Source organism: Sturnira hondurensis, unplaced genomic scaffold (genome assembly GCF_014824575.4).
Source record: "Sturnira hondurensis isolate 20B ecotype Veracruz unplaced genomic scaffold, ASM1482457v3 Scaffold0000867, whole genome shotgun sequence".
Lineage (NCBI taxonomy): Eukaryota > Metazoa > Chordata > Mammalia > Chiroptera > Phyllostomidae > Sturnira > Sturnira hondurensis.
The window spans coordinates 2,885,492-2,899,159 of NW_028073498.1; the positions used below are offsets into that span (position 1 = coordinate 2,885,492).

General features: G+C 56.6%; 1 protein-coding gene across 1 annotated transcript in view; it reads left to right on the forward strand.

Moving 5' to 3' along the window:
- Positions 1–13,668, forward strand: part of GRIP2 (glutamate receptor interacting protein 2) — a 44,906-nt gene that overhangs the window by 18,623 nt on the left and 12,615 nt on the right. The window contains exons 6-17 of the mRNA XM_037051277.1: positions 309–384; positions 1,613–1,758; positions 2,619–2,766; positions 2,878–3,047; positions 4,077–4,202; positions 4,528–4,677; positions 7,586–7,772; positions 8,219–8,364; positions 8,986–9,066; positions 11,476–11,542; positions 11,646–11,791; positions 12,718–12,862. Coding sequence (XP_036907172.1) covers positions 309–384; positions 1,613–1,758; positions 2,619–2,766; positions 2,878–3,047; positions 4,077–4,202; positions 4,528–4,677; positions 7,586–7,772; positions 8,219–8,364; positions 8,986–9,066; positions 11,476–11,542; positions 11,646–11,791; positions 12,718–12,862 — 1,588 coding nt within the window. The remainder of the gene's footprint in view (positions 1–308; positions 385–1,612; positions 1,759–2,618; positions 2,767–2,877; positions 3,048–4,076; positions 4,203–4,527; positions 4,678–7,585; positions 7,773–8,218; positions 8,365–8,985; positions 9,067–11,475; positions 11,543–11,645; positions 11,792–12,717; positions 12,863–13,668) is intronic.

The window sequence follows — 13,668 nt, forward strand, 5'->3', positions numbered from 1 at the left end:
AGAACAGTGGTGGGAGCTGCTTAGCCGTCTGGGCAAAAGGGGAACTAGGAGAAGACCCCAGGAAGGGGAGCAAGCCATTTCACAGGGAGAGGCCTTTGGTCACGTTCCCTACTTTCAGCCTGGCTCTGGCTGGCGGGAGGTGGGATTTGCTGTTGGTATCTCATGCGAGGGTCTGGGTCTGTAAGTAGCAGACAAGGATCTCAAACAGGTTTAATGAATGGATCCTGCCTAGAGGTTGGGGCAGGGCCTCTGGGGGTCAAAGAAGATGTGAGTAGAGGGTCGTCTGCCTCTTGTTGAACCCTGTCCAGGAGGCGCCCATGAAGACAGCCACAAGTGCCGCCCACTCGTCCTCACCTGTGTGCGGCCTGGGGGCCCAGCCGACAGGTGAGCCTGAGCCAGGGGAAGCCTCACAGCCTTGCGCTGCGCTGACCAGCCCAGCTCCTTGTGGAGGGGGCAGAGCAGGGGCCATTGTGCCTGTTCTCTAGAGGAGAGAACTGAGGTCCCGAGAGGGGACACCCTGTGCCCAACTCAGGGAGTTGTCGATGAAGCCAGGACTAAACCCCAAATGAGGGAGACCCCAAGCTCTTCCCTCCCCACACTCCGTTGTCTCTGGGGACCCAGGGGAGAGCGAGCCTTGGTGTCACATTGCTCTTCCCCTCCCTGGCCTTAGTTTTGCCCACTGGGGCATGGGTCCAACATTGTAGCCCCTGAGAGTTGCTGTAAGGGATTTGGGGGCATGGCGATTGGTGTCACTGTGGCCCTGTGCAATCCCGTTCCCTCTCCCCAAGTCCTGGCTGCTTTGCTCACCCCAGTCCTGCCCAGAGCCTCCAAAAAGAGAAGGCACAGGGCGGGAACGCATGCAATTCCCAGCCCCTGACATCCCCAGTGGGAGATTCCTGGCCATTTAAGAGAAGCCTGGAACAGCCTCGTCAGAAATCTAAATTCGTCCTGGGACAGGGCCCTGTGACATGCTATTCATAGAACCTCCCAGAATAACTTTGGCCACCTGCTGGGGCAGGCACTCCAGGGTGGGGATTTGACCCAAACCAAAGTGGACCCCATCTCGGGCCCCACCCTGGGGCCCCTGATGAATTGGTTCCCAGGCACATTTGTCACCAGGACAGAATCACTGCTGAGAAACCAGGGTGGGGACAGTGGGAGGGAATCTCTTTGATGAGCAGTGAGAAGCATCCACACCACCCTGCCACTGGCGTGGTGTGGCCCTGGCAGGGCCACCACCCCCTCTGGACCCTGGTGCCCTCTTCTATACCCAGGAGGGGGGTGGGGTGACCTTGAGAGCCATCTCTAGCTCTGCTGTTCTAGGGGTGAGCTAGGACTGAGTTTCTCAAGCACCAAGTAGGGTGGGAGATGTCAGAGCTGACCCTACTCCCACCTCCATTTGCCCGCTCCACATGTCCAGCTGTGCATTCATAGTCACTCACTCTTTCACTCACTCATGCATTCCTTCACCCATCTGTTCCATCCCTTTCTCCTTCACCCACTCCTTGCCCCTCCTCTGTCCTCTGTGCCTACCTCTCCCAATGCCCTCTCGGCAGGGCTGTGCCCAGTGCTTGCACCGGGCCAGGCTGGCTGACCAGGCCCTTCCCTGCAGGGAGGGCTCTTTGAAGGTGGGTGACAGGCTGCTCAGCGTTGATGGGATCCCACTGCACGGGGCCAGCCACGCTGCAGCCCTGGCCACTCTGCGGCAGTGTGGCCAGGAGGCCCTCTTCCAGGTGGAGTACGATGTGGCCATTCCAGGTGAGCTGGGGTCCTGAGGGCTAAGGCTGGGCAGGTAGAGACCCAAGGGTGAGGGGAAGAGAGAGTGGATACACATCCTCACCACTTCAGAGGCTGTATGGCCTTGAGCCAGCCATTCAGCCTCTCTGAGCCTCTCTGGGCAATAAACACTGCACACCAGCCATGATTGGATGTATTGCAGGAGTCTGCTGAGGGCAATACACACGGAGTCTGTCTTCTCATGGAGCTGAGGTTATGGTGGGGAGAGATGGACAGTAAACAGGATAAATCAAACATGGAGGGCATCAGATGGTATCAGACAGGAGGGAGGGAGGTGGGACAGGCCGAGGGGTGCCCTGTAATGTGCAGCCATCAAGTGAGAGAATGGCCATGGGGGCTGGGCCAGGTGCCTGGGGAGGAACACAGCTGGGGTCGGATGCAGGAGATGTGGTAGAGGTCAGGCTGGCCCGATTTGCTGAAATTGGACATGGTGGTCGATCGAGAGCAAAAAGAGCCAGGTCTTATTTTTGAGCCACTGTGTGTGGGCCGGTGGGGGTGGGGAAGGGTCGCAGTGGACACTGCAGTTCAGCCAGCGTCCAGCAGGCTCTCCGTCAACGTGAGCAAAGTGGTGCTGCCCCGCACAGCCCTGAGGTGCAGCCCCTCAGACCTGAAGCCCTGCCCTCCCCTGCTGCACAGTGGCTCTGCGAACTTGGGCAAAGAAAGCCTTCAGCTCCACACATCTCGGTTTTCTGTAAAATGGATGCAGTGATCCCTCTCTGTAACGAAAGGCCATAAAAATTAAATCGAGACAGCAGAGTGAGGCTGAGGACGAGAGTGCTCAGTATCTGCCTCATGAGCTCTTCTTCCTCTCCATGTGCCAGATACCGTGGCCAATGCTTCGGGGCCCTTGATAGTGGAAATAACCAAGACGCCGGGGTCCGCCCTGGGGATCTCGCTCACCGCCGGCTCCTACCGGAACAGGCCAGTCATCACCATCGACCGCATCAAGCCGGCCAGTGTGGTGGACAGGTGAGGCACGTGCTGGGCATTGCCACAGGGCAGGGGGGCAGACGGGGGAGAGGCCACCCAGAGCTCTGTCTGGCCAGACCAGCCTCCCCCTTCACCGCCCCGCCTGGCCAGGAGCGGAGCGCTGCATGCTGGAGACCACATCCTATCCATCGACGGCGCCAGCACAGAACACTGCTCGCTGCTCGAGGCCACCAAGCTCCTGGCCAGTGTGTCAGAAAAAGTGCAGCTGGAGATTCTGCCCGCGCCCCACAGTCGACGGCCCCTGAAGCCTTCCGAGGCAGGTGGGTCCCCTTGGGGGATTTCAGGGCACACTGAATGTCTTAACTCCTTCTGATCCTCCCCATTATCCTGGCGGGTGGCTACTCTCTGAGTCCACTTGTACAGATGATGACGTGAGGCACAGAGGGGCCAAGTGAGTAGTCCAAGGGACCTGGCGGCTGGCTGCAGAGTTGGCCAAGCCCAGGGCGAGTGTGGAGGCACTGCACAGGAAGGGAGAACCAATGGGATGAGATAGTTGGGTCCTCACCCCCCCTTCCAAGGACACTTTGTAGCAGGCTGGACCCTTCAGGACCCCGCAGCAGAAGGAAGAGCCAGGACAGGACCTGGGGCAGTCTGGGAGGTGGGGTTCAGTGGCCACCCGTGTGGATGGTCAGGTGGGGCAGGTGGGCGGCAGGATCTCCGGCGTCCCCTGGGACGCAGATGCCCAGATGGAGTATGAGTGAGAAGAATTCCTTGGGGGGGAAGGCCTGTGAAATGTTGAAGGGGGAAGATGCAGATCTGAGCAGGAATCAGCCAACTCAACAGGAGCCCTGGCACACAAGTTGCCCCTGAGAGCCCAGCAAGGGGCAGAAATGGCCAGGCCAGGAACCCTGAGGGCTCAGCCTCTGGAAGGGCTGCCAGGACCATGGCCTTGGGGCAGGTTCCCACGGTGCCGTGACCAGGTGCCCTCTACAGCTGCACTCCTCAGAGCAGACAGATGGGTTCTCAGGCTCCAGGGCCAGTCGGCCTGGTTCAAATCCTCCTCCACCACCTCCCGCTATGGGCCTTGGCTGGGCCTGCTCTCCCTCCCCTGTCCCTGCTGCCACACAGCTGAGCCCTGAGTCCAGTGCCCGACAGGCACATCACAGGACACATGAGCAGAATCCTGACTGCCTCCCTCGGCTCAGGGGAAGCTCAGGCCCTGCCGGTCCTGCCTTCCTCCCTTCGCCTGTAGATGGGAGCGCAGCCTGGGGTGGGGGGAGTGTGTGGCGCGTTTGGACTTGCTCAGCCCCCGGTGCCTGCACCTCTCTCTCTCTCTCCGCTGGCTGCAGTGAAGGTGCAGAGAAGTGAGCAACCACATCGCTGGGAGCCCTGCGTGCCCTCCTGCCACAGCCCCCGGCCCGGTCACTACAGGACACCCACCTGGGCCACAACTGCCGGCCAAGATCAGAGCCGATGTAACGCGACCACTGTGGCTGCCCGTGTTTCACAGGGGAGGGAACCTAGACTCAGAGATGCCAGGGCCGCCCAGGGCCCCCGGGCTCATTAGTGATGAGAGGGGCTCCTGTCCCAGCAGCTGGGTTTCACCAGGTCCGCGAGCTCCCCACAGTCCTGGACGCCCACGGGGGAGAGACTTGCCCGAGGTCACGCAGCAGGTGGCTAAGGGGCACGGGGGAAGGCATCCCTCTGTCTCCCCACGGTTGGGTGGCTTCCGGGCACCCACTGTGCAGTAAGGCAGAGGGCCCTACTGGGGGTCACGGGCCTGTGCTCTTGTCTCCCCAGCCTTATCCTCAACTCCATTTTCCTCACCGATCACGAACCACACGTTTTCCCGCACCAACCCCGGCACCCTTCCCCGAGGATCCCAGCCCATGAGCCCCAGGACCACAATGGGGCGGAGGAGGCAGCGCAGGAGGGAACACAAGAGTTCATGTAAGCCATGCCCTCTTCCCCCACCTCGGGGCTGTCTGTGTGCCTGGCAGAGAGACTTGCCAAAGGCTGGGGGGTATTTGCAGCAGGGCCTCGGGTGTGAGGGCAGAGAGTCATTAAATAGCATGAGGGGTGCACCGTGGATGACTGGGCAGGTTGAGCGCTGCATGAGGACCCATCTGAGTCACACTTGACATTCTAGTCTTGGTTATGGAAGACCCATAGCAGGTGGCGGCAGAGAGGCTCCTTGAGGACGGGGTGCCTTTTCAGACTCGCACGAAGGTCTCGCGGGAACTCCACTTCGTTTGTCTCCCGCTCAGTCCTGTCTGATCCATGCCCGTGTTGGGAGTAACCGTGTGCTTGTCTGCTCTCTGACACGTAAAAGATTTCCTGGGACAAAGACACACAGGCCTGAGACTAGCCATCCAGAATGCAATCACCTTATGGTTGCCATATACATACATATCTACTTACCTTTTTTAAAAACTTATTTTCTTTTAGAAAGGGGGGAGAAAGGGAGTGAGAGAAATATCAATGCATGAGCGATGCATCCATCTGGTGCCTCTCACACGCCCCGCAACTGGGGAGCTGGCCCGTAACCCAGGCATGTGCCCTGACTGGGAATCAAACCGGTGACCCTTTGGGTCACAGGCTGGCACTCAGTCCACTGAGCCACACCAGCTGGGGCTACTCACCTTTTGATTAGAGACTTTTCTTTGTATTTATGGAGGTATTTTAATATTATAAAGAGTGAATAAATGTGAAGGCAAATAGTAGTGAATGAAAATGCAGGAGCCATGTGGAGTAGCAAAAGTCACAAGAACACCCAGAAGTTTAAAATCTCCTTTGTTGATGTAGAAAGCGTCCCCTGCCTCCTGCCGCGTGAGCTGCAGAGGCTTCGGGAGGGACGGAGGACCAAGCTGGGCCCTTTGCAATGGGCCCAGGTGAGGGAGGAGAGGAGCACAAGGCACCCGGCACCTGAAGAGAGCTGAATGTGGTTGTGAGCTTCCCGGCAGCCAAGGTGAAAGGGAAAGAGATCTCACAGTCAGCTGAGAAATGAAACACCTTTACCAACCACCTTTGTCAGCCAGCAAAAGCAGGGGTGTGCAGGTGAAGAGACTCGGGAACGCTGGTTATAGGGAGGAGCATGTGGACGCCGGGGCTTCTGGGACTCCTCACCTATCCACTGCCTAGACTGTGTGGTTAATGAAGTTATCATTGATAATAACAATTAATTAATTAGTTAAATGAAATTTTAAAAAATATTTTATTTATTTATTGTTAGAGAGAGGGGAAGGGAGAGAGAAAGAGGGAGAGAAACATCAGTCTGTGGCTGCACCCTGCACTGGGGACCTGGCCTGCAACCCAGGCATGTGCCCTGACTAGGAATCGAACCAGTGACTCTTGGGTTCACAGCCCACACTCAGTCCACTGAGCTACACCAGCCAGGGCAAGTTAAATGACATTTTTGAACACCTGCATTGGTACCAGACATTCATTATCATAAGGGATATAATAGTAAAAAAATAATTGAAGTAAATATAGTAACACAATATACCCAACAATATATTATACATACTGTAATCTATAATATGAAATATAACAAAATGGTGTATAAGGATATAATAGTGTAATGTAATTAGTAATATAATGAAATACAAAAATAAATTTTACTTCATAAACTATATTTAGTATCCATATTTTAAATTAAAAGGATTTTTCAGGTACCACTGACATTCAGTGTTACTTGACATCAGTTTCAGGGGCGCAGCTTGGTGGTCAGACCATCGTGTGCCCACAGAGTGGCCCGCGGTGCGCCTAGCGCCCCTCTGTACCGCGCAGTGACTCCGATATTGTCGATTCTGTCCCCCATGCGGTGCTTTACATCCGGGGTCTATTTGGTAACTGCCAATTTGTACTTCCTTGTCCCTTTCCAATATCCACATTAATAACATAAGTGCATTTTACATATGAAACATAACACAATCTATATTAAGTACTATATCAAGTATCAGTTCGTATACAGTTACCATGTGACCCAGCAGCCCCATATCTGGGCATCTGTCCTTGAGAAGAGGAGGCCTCTGTCACGTCCTCACAGAAACTTATACATGAATATTCATAGCACATTATTCATTAATTTAGCCATAAAGTGGAAACAGCCCAGATGTTCGTTAGCAGATGAATGGGTAAGAAAATGAGGTATATTCATGCAGTGGGCTGTTTAGCCTTAAAAAGGAGTAGCATTTTGATATATGCCACTGTACAGCATGGGTGGGCCTTGAAAACTTTTTGGTGGCAGGATCCAGACACGAGGATCACGTATGTGGTTCCACTGACACGCAATGTCCAGCATAGGTCAGTCTATAGAGAAGAAAACAGGTTAGTGGTTACCGAGGGCCGGGAGAGATGGGAGGATGCGGGGCTGTGGCTAAAAGGAACAGTGTTTCTTTCTGAGGTGATGGTTGCACAGCTTGGTGAATATACCAAAAAGCATTGAATTGTATATTTTAAATTGGTGAAAACTAGAGTAGGTGAATTGTATCACAAAAAAAGCTGTTACAAAAAATAACATAATGCATACTGTAGTATATAGCAGCATTGTAACATGGCTAACCTAACTGAGTATCTGAGTTAATGATATCACTGACCCTCAGAACTGCTGTCCAACAAGACAGCCCCAGGGGTAGTCTTCCCTAATCCTTGCCGCAGCCCTGCCCAGTGGGAATGACGACTCCATCGTACGGATGAGGAAACCGAGGCTCAGAATGGGCCTGGCTGGCACCAGGGCGGTCAGGACTCCCACCCCCTTGCCTCTCTGGCCCTAGGTCCTTGGTGCAGGGGTGGGTTGGCTCCCAGGAAGGCCTGGCTGGGTCGGCCTCACTGAGAGCCGTGCCCACCTGCCCCACAGTGTCTCTGGCCTCCAGCACGGTGGGGCCAGGCGGGCAGATCGTGCACACGGAGATCACAGAGGTTGTGCTCTGCGGTGACCCCCTCAGCGGCTTCGGCCTGCAGCTCCAGGGCGGCATCTTCGCCACTGAGACCCTGTCCTCCCCACCCCTGGTGCGCTTCATCGAGCCTGACAGCCCTGCGGAGAGGTGAGTGCCCTCTCCACCGGCCGACCACTCTTCAATGGGAACTCATGAGCAGCCTGGGAACTCGAGTCTCACACCAAGCCTGGCTTTACAAGTTATCTCACTTAACCATCACCAGCCCCATTTATAGATGAGGAAACTGAGGTGCAGAGAAACCGATTCACTTGCCCAGGGTCACACAGCTCATGAGACCCCTAGGACTTGAAGCCCTATCTGTCTGAGGTCAGAGCCCTACATGTAAACGTTTTATAAGGCACAACATCGTTCCCATGGAACAGACAGGGAAACTAAGGAGATGCCCTTAGCCAGAGTCACGCGGTGAATTGCCTGAGGATCTCTAGCTCACATAGGCAGGGCTGAGTAACACCCCTGCTCGGCGTTCCTGTCTCCCAACGGAGTCGTGACAGTGATGGAGCTTCTTTTCTCTGCTGGGCTCGCCTGGGGTTCAGGTGTGGGCTGCTGCAGGTGGGGGACCGTGTCCTGTCCATCAACGGCATTGCCACCGAGGATGGGACCCTGGAGGAAGCCAACCAGCTGCTGCGGGATGCTGCGTTGGCCCGCAAGGTCGTGCTGGAGATCGAGTTCGATGTGGCGGGTGAGTGCGTGCCCCCCACCCCTCCTCTTGCTTCGGAACCCTGCGCTCCCTGCTGCCTCCAGCCTGCTCTTGCCTGGTGCAGAGGTGCATGCCTGAGCGCCAGCCGGGGGGCAGCAGGCACTGGCCAGGGAGGAAGGAGTTCCACACACCAGCCTCAGGGCTGATGAGGGATTCTGCACAGGAACTCGGGGTAGGGTTCTGGTCCTGCGATTGGGGCAACCTGTGACCTTGGACAAGGCACAGTTTCCCCAACTCTAAAACAGTGAATAGAATCCTGTCACTGCAGGGGACGTTGCTTGGCTTAGGGGAGATAAATCACGTGAAAACCTCCACCTCAGGCCTGGCACATAATAGTGCTCAGGAAGTCGTCACTGGATCCAAACTAGGCTGGATCTGGCTGTGGGGACCCCTGGGCTGACAGTCATGAGGTCTGGGTTCCAGTCCCGATGCCACTCGCACTGGGTGGATCAATGGGCTTGGGCCAATCCGTCAGCTCCGTTTTCTCAGCTGTCAGGTGTAAGAAGCAGGACAGGGTTGGGACAGTGACCTTTGGGTTCCCTCCCAACTGGCCCAGAATTGTGGGGCTGGGTCTCACACGGGTCCACGTCTGTTTATACCCAGAATCTGTCATCCCGAGTAGCGGCACCTTCCACGTGAAGCTGCCTAAGAGGCGCGGCGTGGAGCTGGGCATCACCATCAGCTGTGAGTCCCCTCCGAGCCGTGCCATCCCCTCCATGCCATCCCTGCTGTACTGTCCCTGCCTGTCCCTGGCAGCAGGGTGAGCCCAGCTTCCGGGGGGGAAGAATATACCCTCTGACCCAGGGGAAAGGCCCCAGTGGGAGGCCTGGCTGGCGTGGGTTCCCTGCATCCTGCACTGCCCAGCTCTGTCCTTAAGTGAGACTGGAGCTCCTCAAAGCCTTGGCTTCCTGTTCTGCATGAGAGTCTCCAGGCCCTTGGGGTCTCCCATGGGGGGATGTGGCACCAAACACGTAGGCCGGGTTTGGTCTTCCGTCTGCCTCTGCGCGCCCAGTGCCCAGAAAAGGCCTGAGACACAGCAAGTGCTTAAATTCACATTTGTCAAAGGAACGAAAGTGAGGACTGCAGAACAAAAATTGGAAAGCGAGCTGCTCTAGCATAAGGCTGTTCAGAACCCTCCCAGGGCCCCCGTTTCACTTTGAGTGACAGCTGAAGGCCTCACGGCCCAGGACACCCTTTGCAATCTGGTCTCCGTGACCCCTGACCTTGCCTCCTGCATCTCCCTCCGGCACACTCCTCTAGCCACTGCTGGCCTCCTGGCTGTTCCCCGAACAGGCTGTGTTCCTTGGGCCTAGGGCCTTTGCACTGGCTGCCGCTCTGCCCACGCCCTCACCCCCTCCAGGTTCTGCTCACGTCACCTGGGCAAGGCCCTCTCCACCACCTGATTTAGAACTGCACTGCTCCACACACGGTCCCTGCCCTTCTGCCTTTTTCTCCACGCCACACCTTCCCACCTGAAAAACTACTTTTCAGTTTTCTTCATTACCTGTGACACCTGCTAGATTGGTAACACCAGGAGGGTAGGGATCTTTGTGGGTTTTGTTCACCGCTATTTTCCTCCCTGGCACATGGTAGGGACTCAATAAATTTTTACTCAATGAATGAAGGAACGAACAATTATAGGATGAATGAATGAGAACAGAGAATGAGGCTGATTAGAACCTGGGAGTCAAGAGCCCGGCTCAGCCCAGCTCAGCCTGGAGGGCCCCAGGGGAAAGAAGTTGGGGTGAGGGGAGCAGAGGCCCCAGCCACCTGGCCACAGCATCATTACCCCCACTGCCCTGCTGAGGTGGCCTCCTCCTGGCTGGTGTCCCCCTGCCTAGGGCAGCATACACATCGGTGGGCCAACCCCAGGTCAGACAAGAGAGGCGGGGAGACCATTCCCCAAGGACTGCCTCTGAGAACAGAGGACCAGTACCGCCCTCCCCGTGTGGGAAGCTCCTCAGCCCCGACCAGGGCTGGAGGGAGGGGCAGCTGTCCAGAGGCCTGCTGCTGCAGCTCTTCCCGGCCCCAGGCCCTGCAGGCCGTGGAAGTGGGAGTTTGAGCAGCCTAGGAGGGGAGAAGCTGCTTGCAGCCTAGGAGCCTCTGGGCAGGGCCGCCTGGTGCAGTTGCTCAGGTTGTCCGTGACACAAGACTGCCCACTCAATGTAAACATAGTTGCCATCTCTTTCCTCAGTAGGCTGATTGGAAGGGGCACCTGTGTCTCACCTGCAAAGGTACCAAAATGTCCTGAAGGGAATCCAATTACCTGGTCACTGATGGGAAAACCCATTAGACCAAAGGGATTCTTTTTTTCAAGAAAACTTAGCCAGCCCTTAGGGCATATTCGAGAAACGGCTCCCCAGATAAGGAGTTCCATGCAGGGGTTTACTGAGGAGACCTCCGAGATCAATACCTGCAAGCAATGAGGCTCGCAGGCCCAGGCCCAGGGAGAAGTTGAGCTGCTACACAGTGGCAGCGGAGGCCCGGCCAGCCCCACTGGAGCGCTGTCAGCTGGGGGCTTTGGAAGTCGTCCTGGCTGAAGCTGGGAGCCAGGCCTCTGCATCGGCTCATGGACTAGGCTCGCATGTAGGCTGCACCTCGAGTGAGGCTGCTCCCTCGGCCAAAGGGGGTTCCCAGAATGGGATTCTGCTGTATGCCGCCAGCAGCCAACAATCCCTGCAGCCAGGGAAGGAAGAACACCACTGTGGCAGAATCGCCCAGGTCTGGGTCCCAGCCCTGTGCCAGGTGTGGGGATGCAGACTCCAGCCAGACATGGACCCTCAAGGAGCTTCCAGTTGCTGGGGGATGGGCAAGAGGAAAAAATGGCTGATGTGGATTGAGCACCTGCTGTGTGCCAGGAGCCTGCATCATCTAGTTCAATCTCACAACACCCCTATGAGGTCTGTTGCAGCACCCCCATTTTGCAGAGGGGCAGCACTAGGGCATAGAGAGGTGAGCCTATTTGCTCACAGCCACCCAACCAGGTGCCAGTGGAAGCAGGGCTTGAGGCTCCAGGTCCATGCCCCAATCCTGGGTCACCCCGCCTGAGGATGAAACCACCAAAGGTCAGAGACACGGCCTCTCTTCCTCCAGCGGCCAGCAGGAAGCAAGGGGAGCCCCTGACCATCTCTGACATCAAGAAAGGCAGTGTGGCACACAGGTAGGGGCGCCCCTGGGCCCAGGAGGGGTGAGTGGGCAATGGGGGTGTGTGGGGCGCTGGCATGTGCCAGGCTCCATCATGCCCCCAACCCCTACTCATGCAGGACTGGCACCCTCGAGCCAGGTGACAAGCTGCTGGCCATTGACAACATCCGCCTGGACAACTGTGCCATGGAGGACGCCGTGCAGATCCTGCGGCAGTGTGAGGACCTGGTGAAGCTGAAGATCCGGAAGGACGAGGACAACTCTGGTATGGCCCACCCCACCCTGCCACCTCTCAAGGTCTACCCTCCGGGCCAGCGGGTTTCCTGCATGTGATTCAGGGTTCCCTCTGGCCGAGAAGGGGCAGTGGTGGGGAGTCCTTGAATGGACAGATGCAGGGAGGGGCAGCACCACAGACCTCTCCCTGTACCTGGAGTCTGCAGCCCTCCAGGACCCTTGTGAGGGGCCCGAGCTGCCGCCTGGATCCCTGTGCCCTGCACGCAGCCTGCAGAGGAGACCCCTGGGGAGCAGCTGTGAGTGGATGAGTAGGCGGGGCGTGAATGGAGATGGGATGCACCACTGTGCAGGTGGGTGTGTGAGTGACCGAGTAAATGCTGCAAACTGGGACACATCTGAGGCCAGACAGGCGACATGAGTGAGTGAACTGACAGAAGGTGAGAAAAGTAACACAGCTAGGGAGGCAAAAGGGAGGGGTGAGGACTGTGGTCACTGGAGGGCAGATCCCTTATTCAGCGAGACAGTCACCAACCCCTACTCTGGGCAAGACAATCAGTCACCTATGGGCCCATTTCTTTCTTTCTTTTTTTTTAAAGATAAACTTGGATTCTGGTTGCTTCTTATCATGAGTAGTGTTACCACCATCATCATTGTTTTATTTGTGTAGTGTGTGAAATCTACACACCACACAAATATTTAAAATATTCGTTCCATGGTTTGTTTGTTTTTTCTAAATCGTGTTTGGTGCAAAAAAAAAAACATTCTGGAGCTTGCAAATGGCCTCAGAGTCCCCAGATTGCACCATCTGAAGTCACAGCACCAGTGACTGTGAATTGGTGGGTGAGTGAGTGGATGAGTATGAGAGAGTAAGTGCACCAAGGTTTCGAGGGGCCAAGGGTGCCCAGCTCCTGGACCCTGCCCCACTGGACCCCACCCTGATGGCTGCCACCCTTGCAGATGAGCAGGAGGCCACAGGTGCCATCAGCTATACGGTGGAGCTGAAACGCTACGGGGGCCCCCTGGGCATCACCATCTCCGGCACAGAGGAGCCCTTTGACCCCATTGTCATCTCAGGCCTCACCAAGCGAGGTCTGGCTGAGAGGTGAGCCAGAGCCCCTTAGGGTGGGCCAGAGACCCTCCTGGAGCAGAAGCTGGGCTTGGGGATTAACCTAATGGGACTCTGACCTTTGTTCCAACACCTGTGCTCTGGGGGCCATTGGGTCTGTCCCTTCCCTCTCTGAGCCTCATTTCCGCAAAGGCAGGCCAGCGCCCTGCAGACCTCCCAGCTCCAGGTCAGTGCTGGATAAAGGTGTGCTGATCCCTCTGCCCCCTCCTTGCCTGGGGTGGGGTGGGGGATCTACCCTTTCTGGAAAATAGCGCTGTGGGCCTTTTTGGAGCACCTGCTGTACCTTCATAGTATAGGGGTCTTGTCCAGCCCCCAGATCCTGGCCCCGTCTAGGGCTTTTCCTGGCACACTGGTGGCCTGCCCCCCCCCCCCCCCCTGTCCTCTCCCCTGGGAAATATCCCCCAAACTGTGGCAGCTGAGGAAGTTGTGAGAAGAGGGGTACTCCAGGTTTTCTGGTTTTGGGGGGAGCAGGTAGATCTGGGCCCCAGAGGTGGAAGTGGCCCATAGGATTCACAAGGGATACCACCCCAGTGCAGGTGAGAGGGAGCATTCCCCCCTCAGCTGTAAGAGGGGCCACAGGGTGGTGGGCTGCAGCCAGAGGATGGGGGGAGCTGAGGCTTCATAGGACAGCTCCCTGTTGGTGTCTCTGCTCCTCGAGCGCCCCCCACTGGACATATGGAAGACTGCAGAGGCCAGTGTGGTTGGTTCTGACCTCAAACTCCCCATTTACTGGGTACCTACCAGGCAATATGCTGTGCCAGGGACTAAACAGTTTCCCCTAC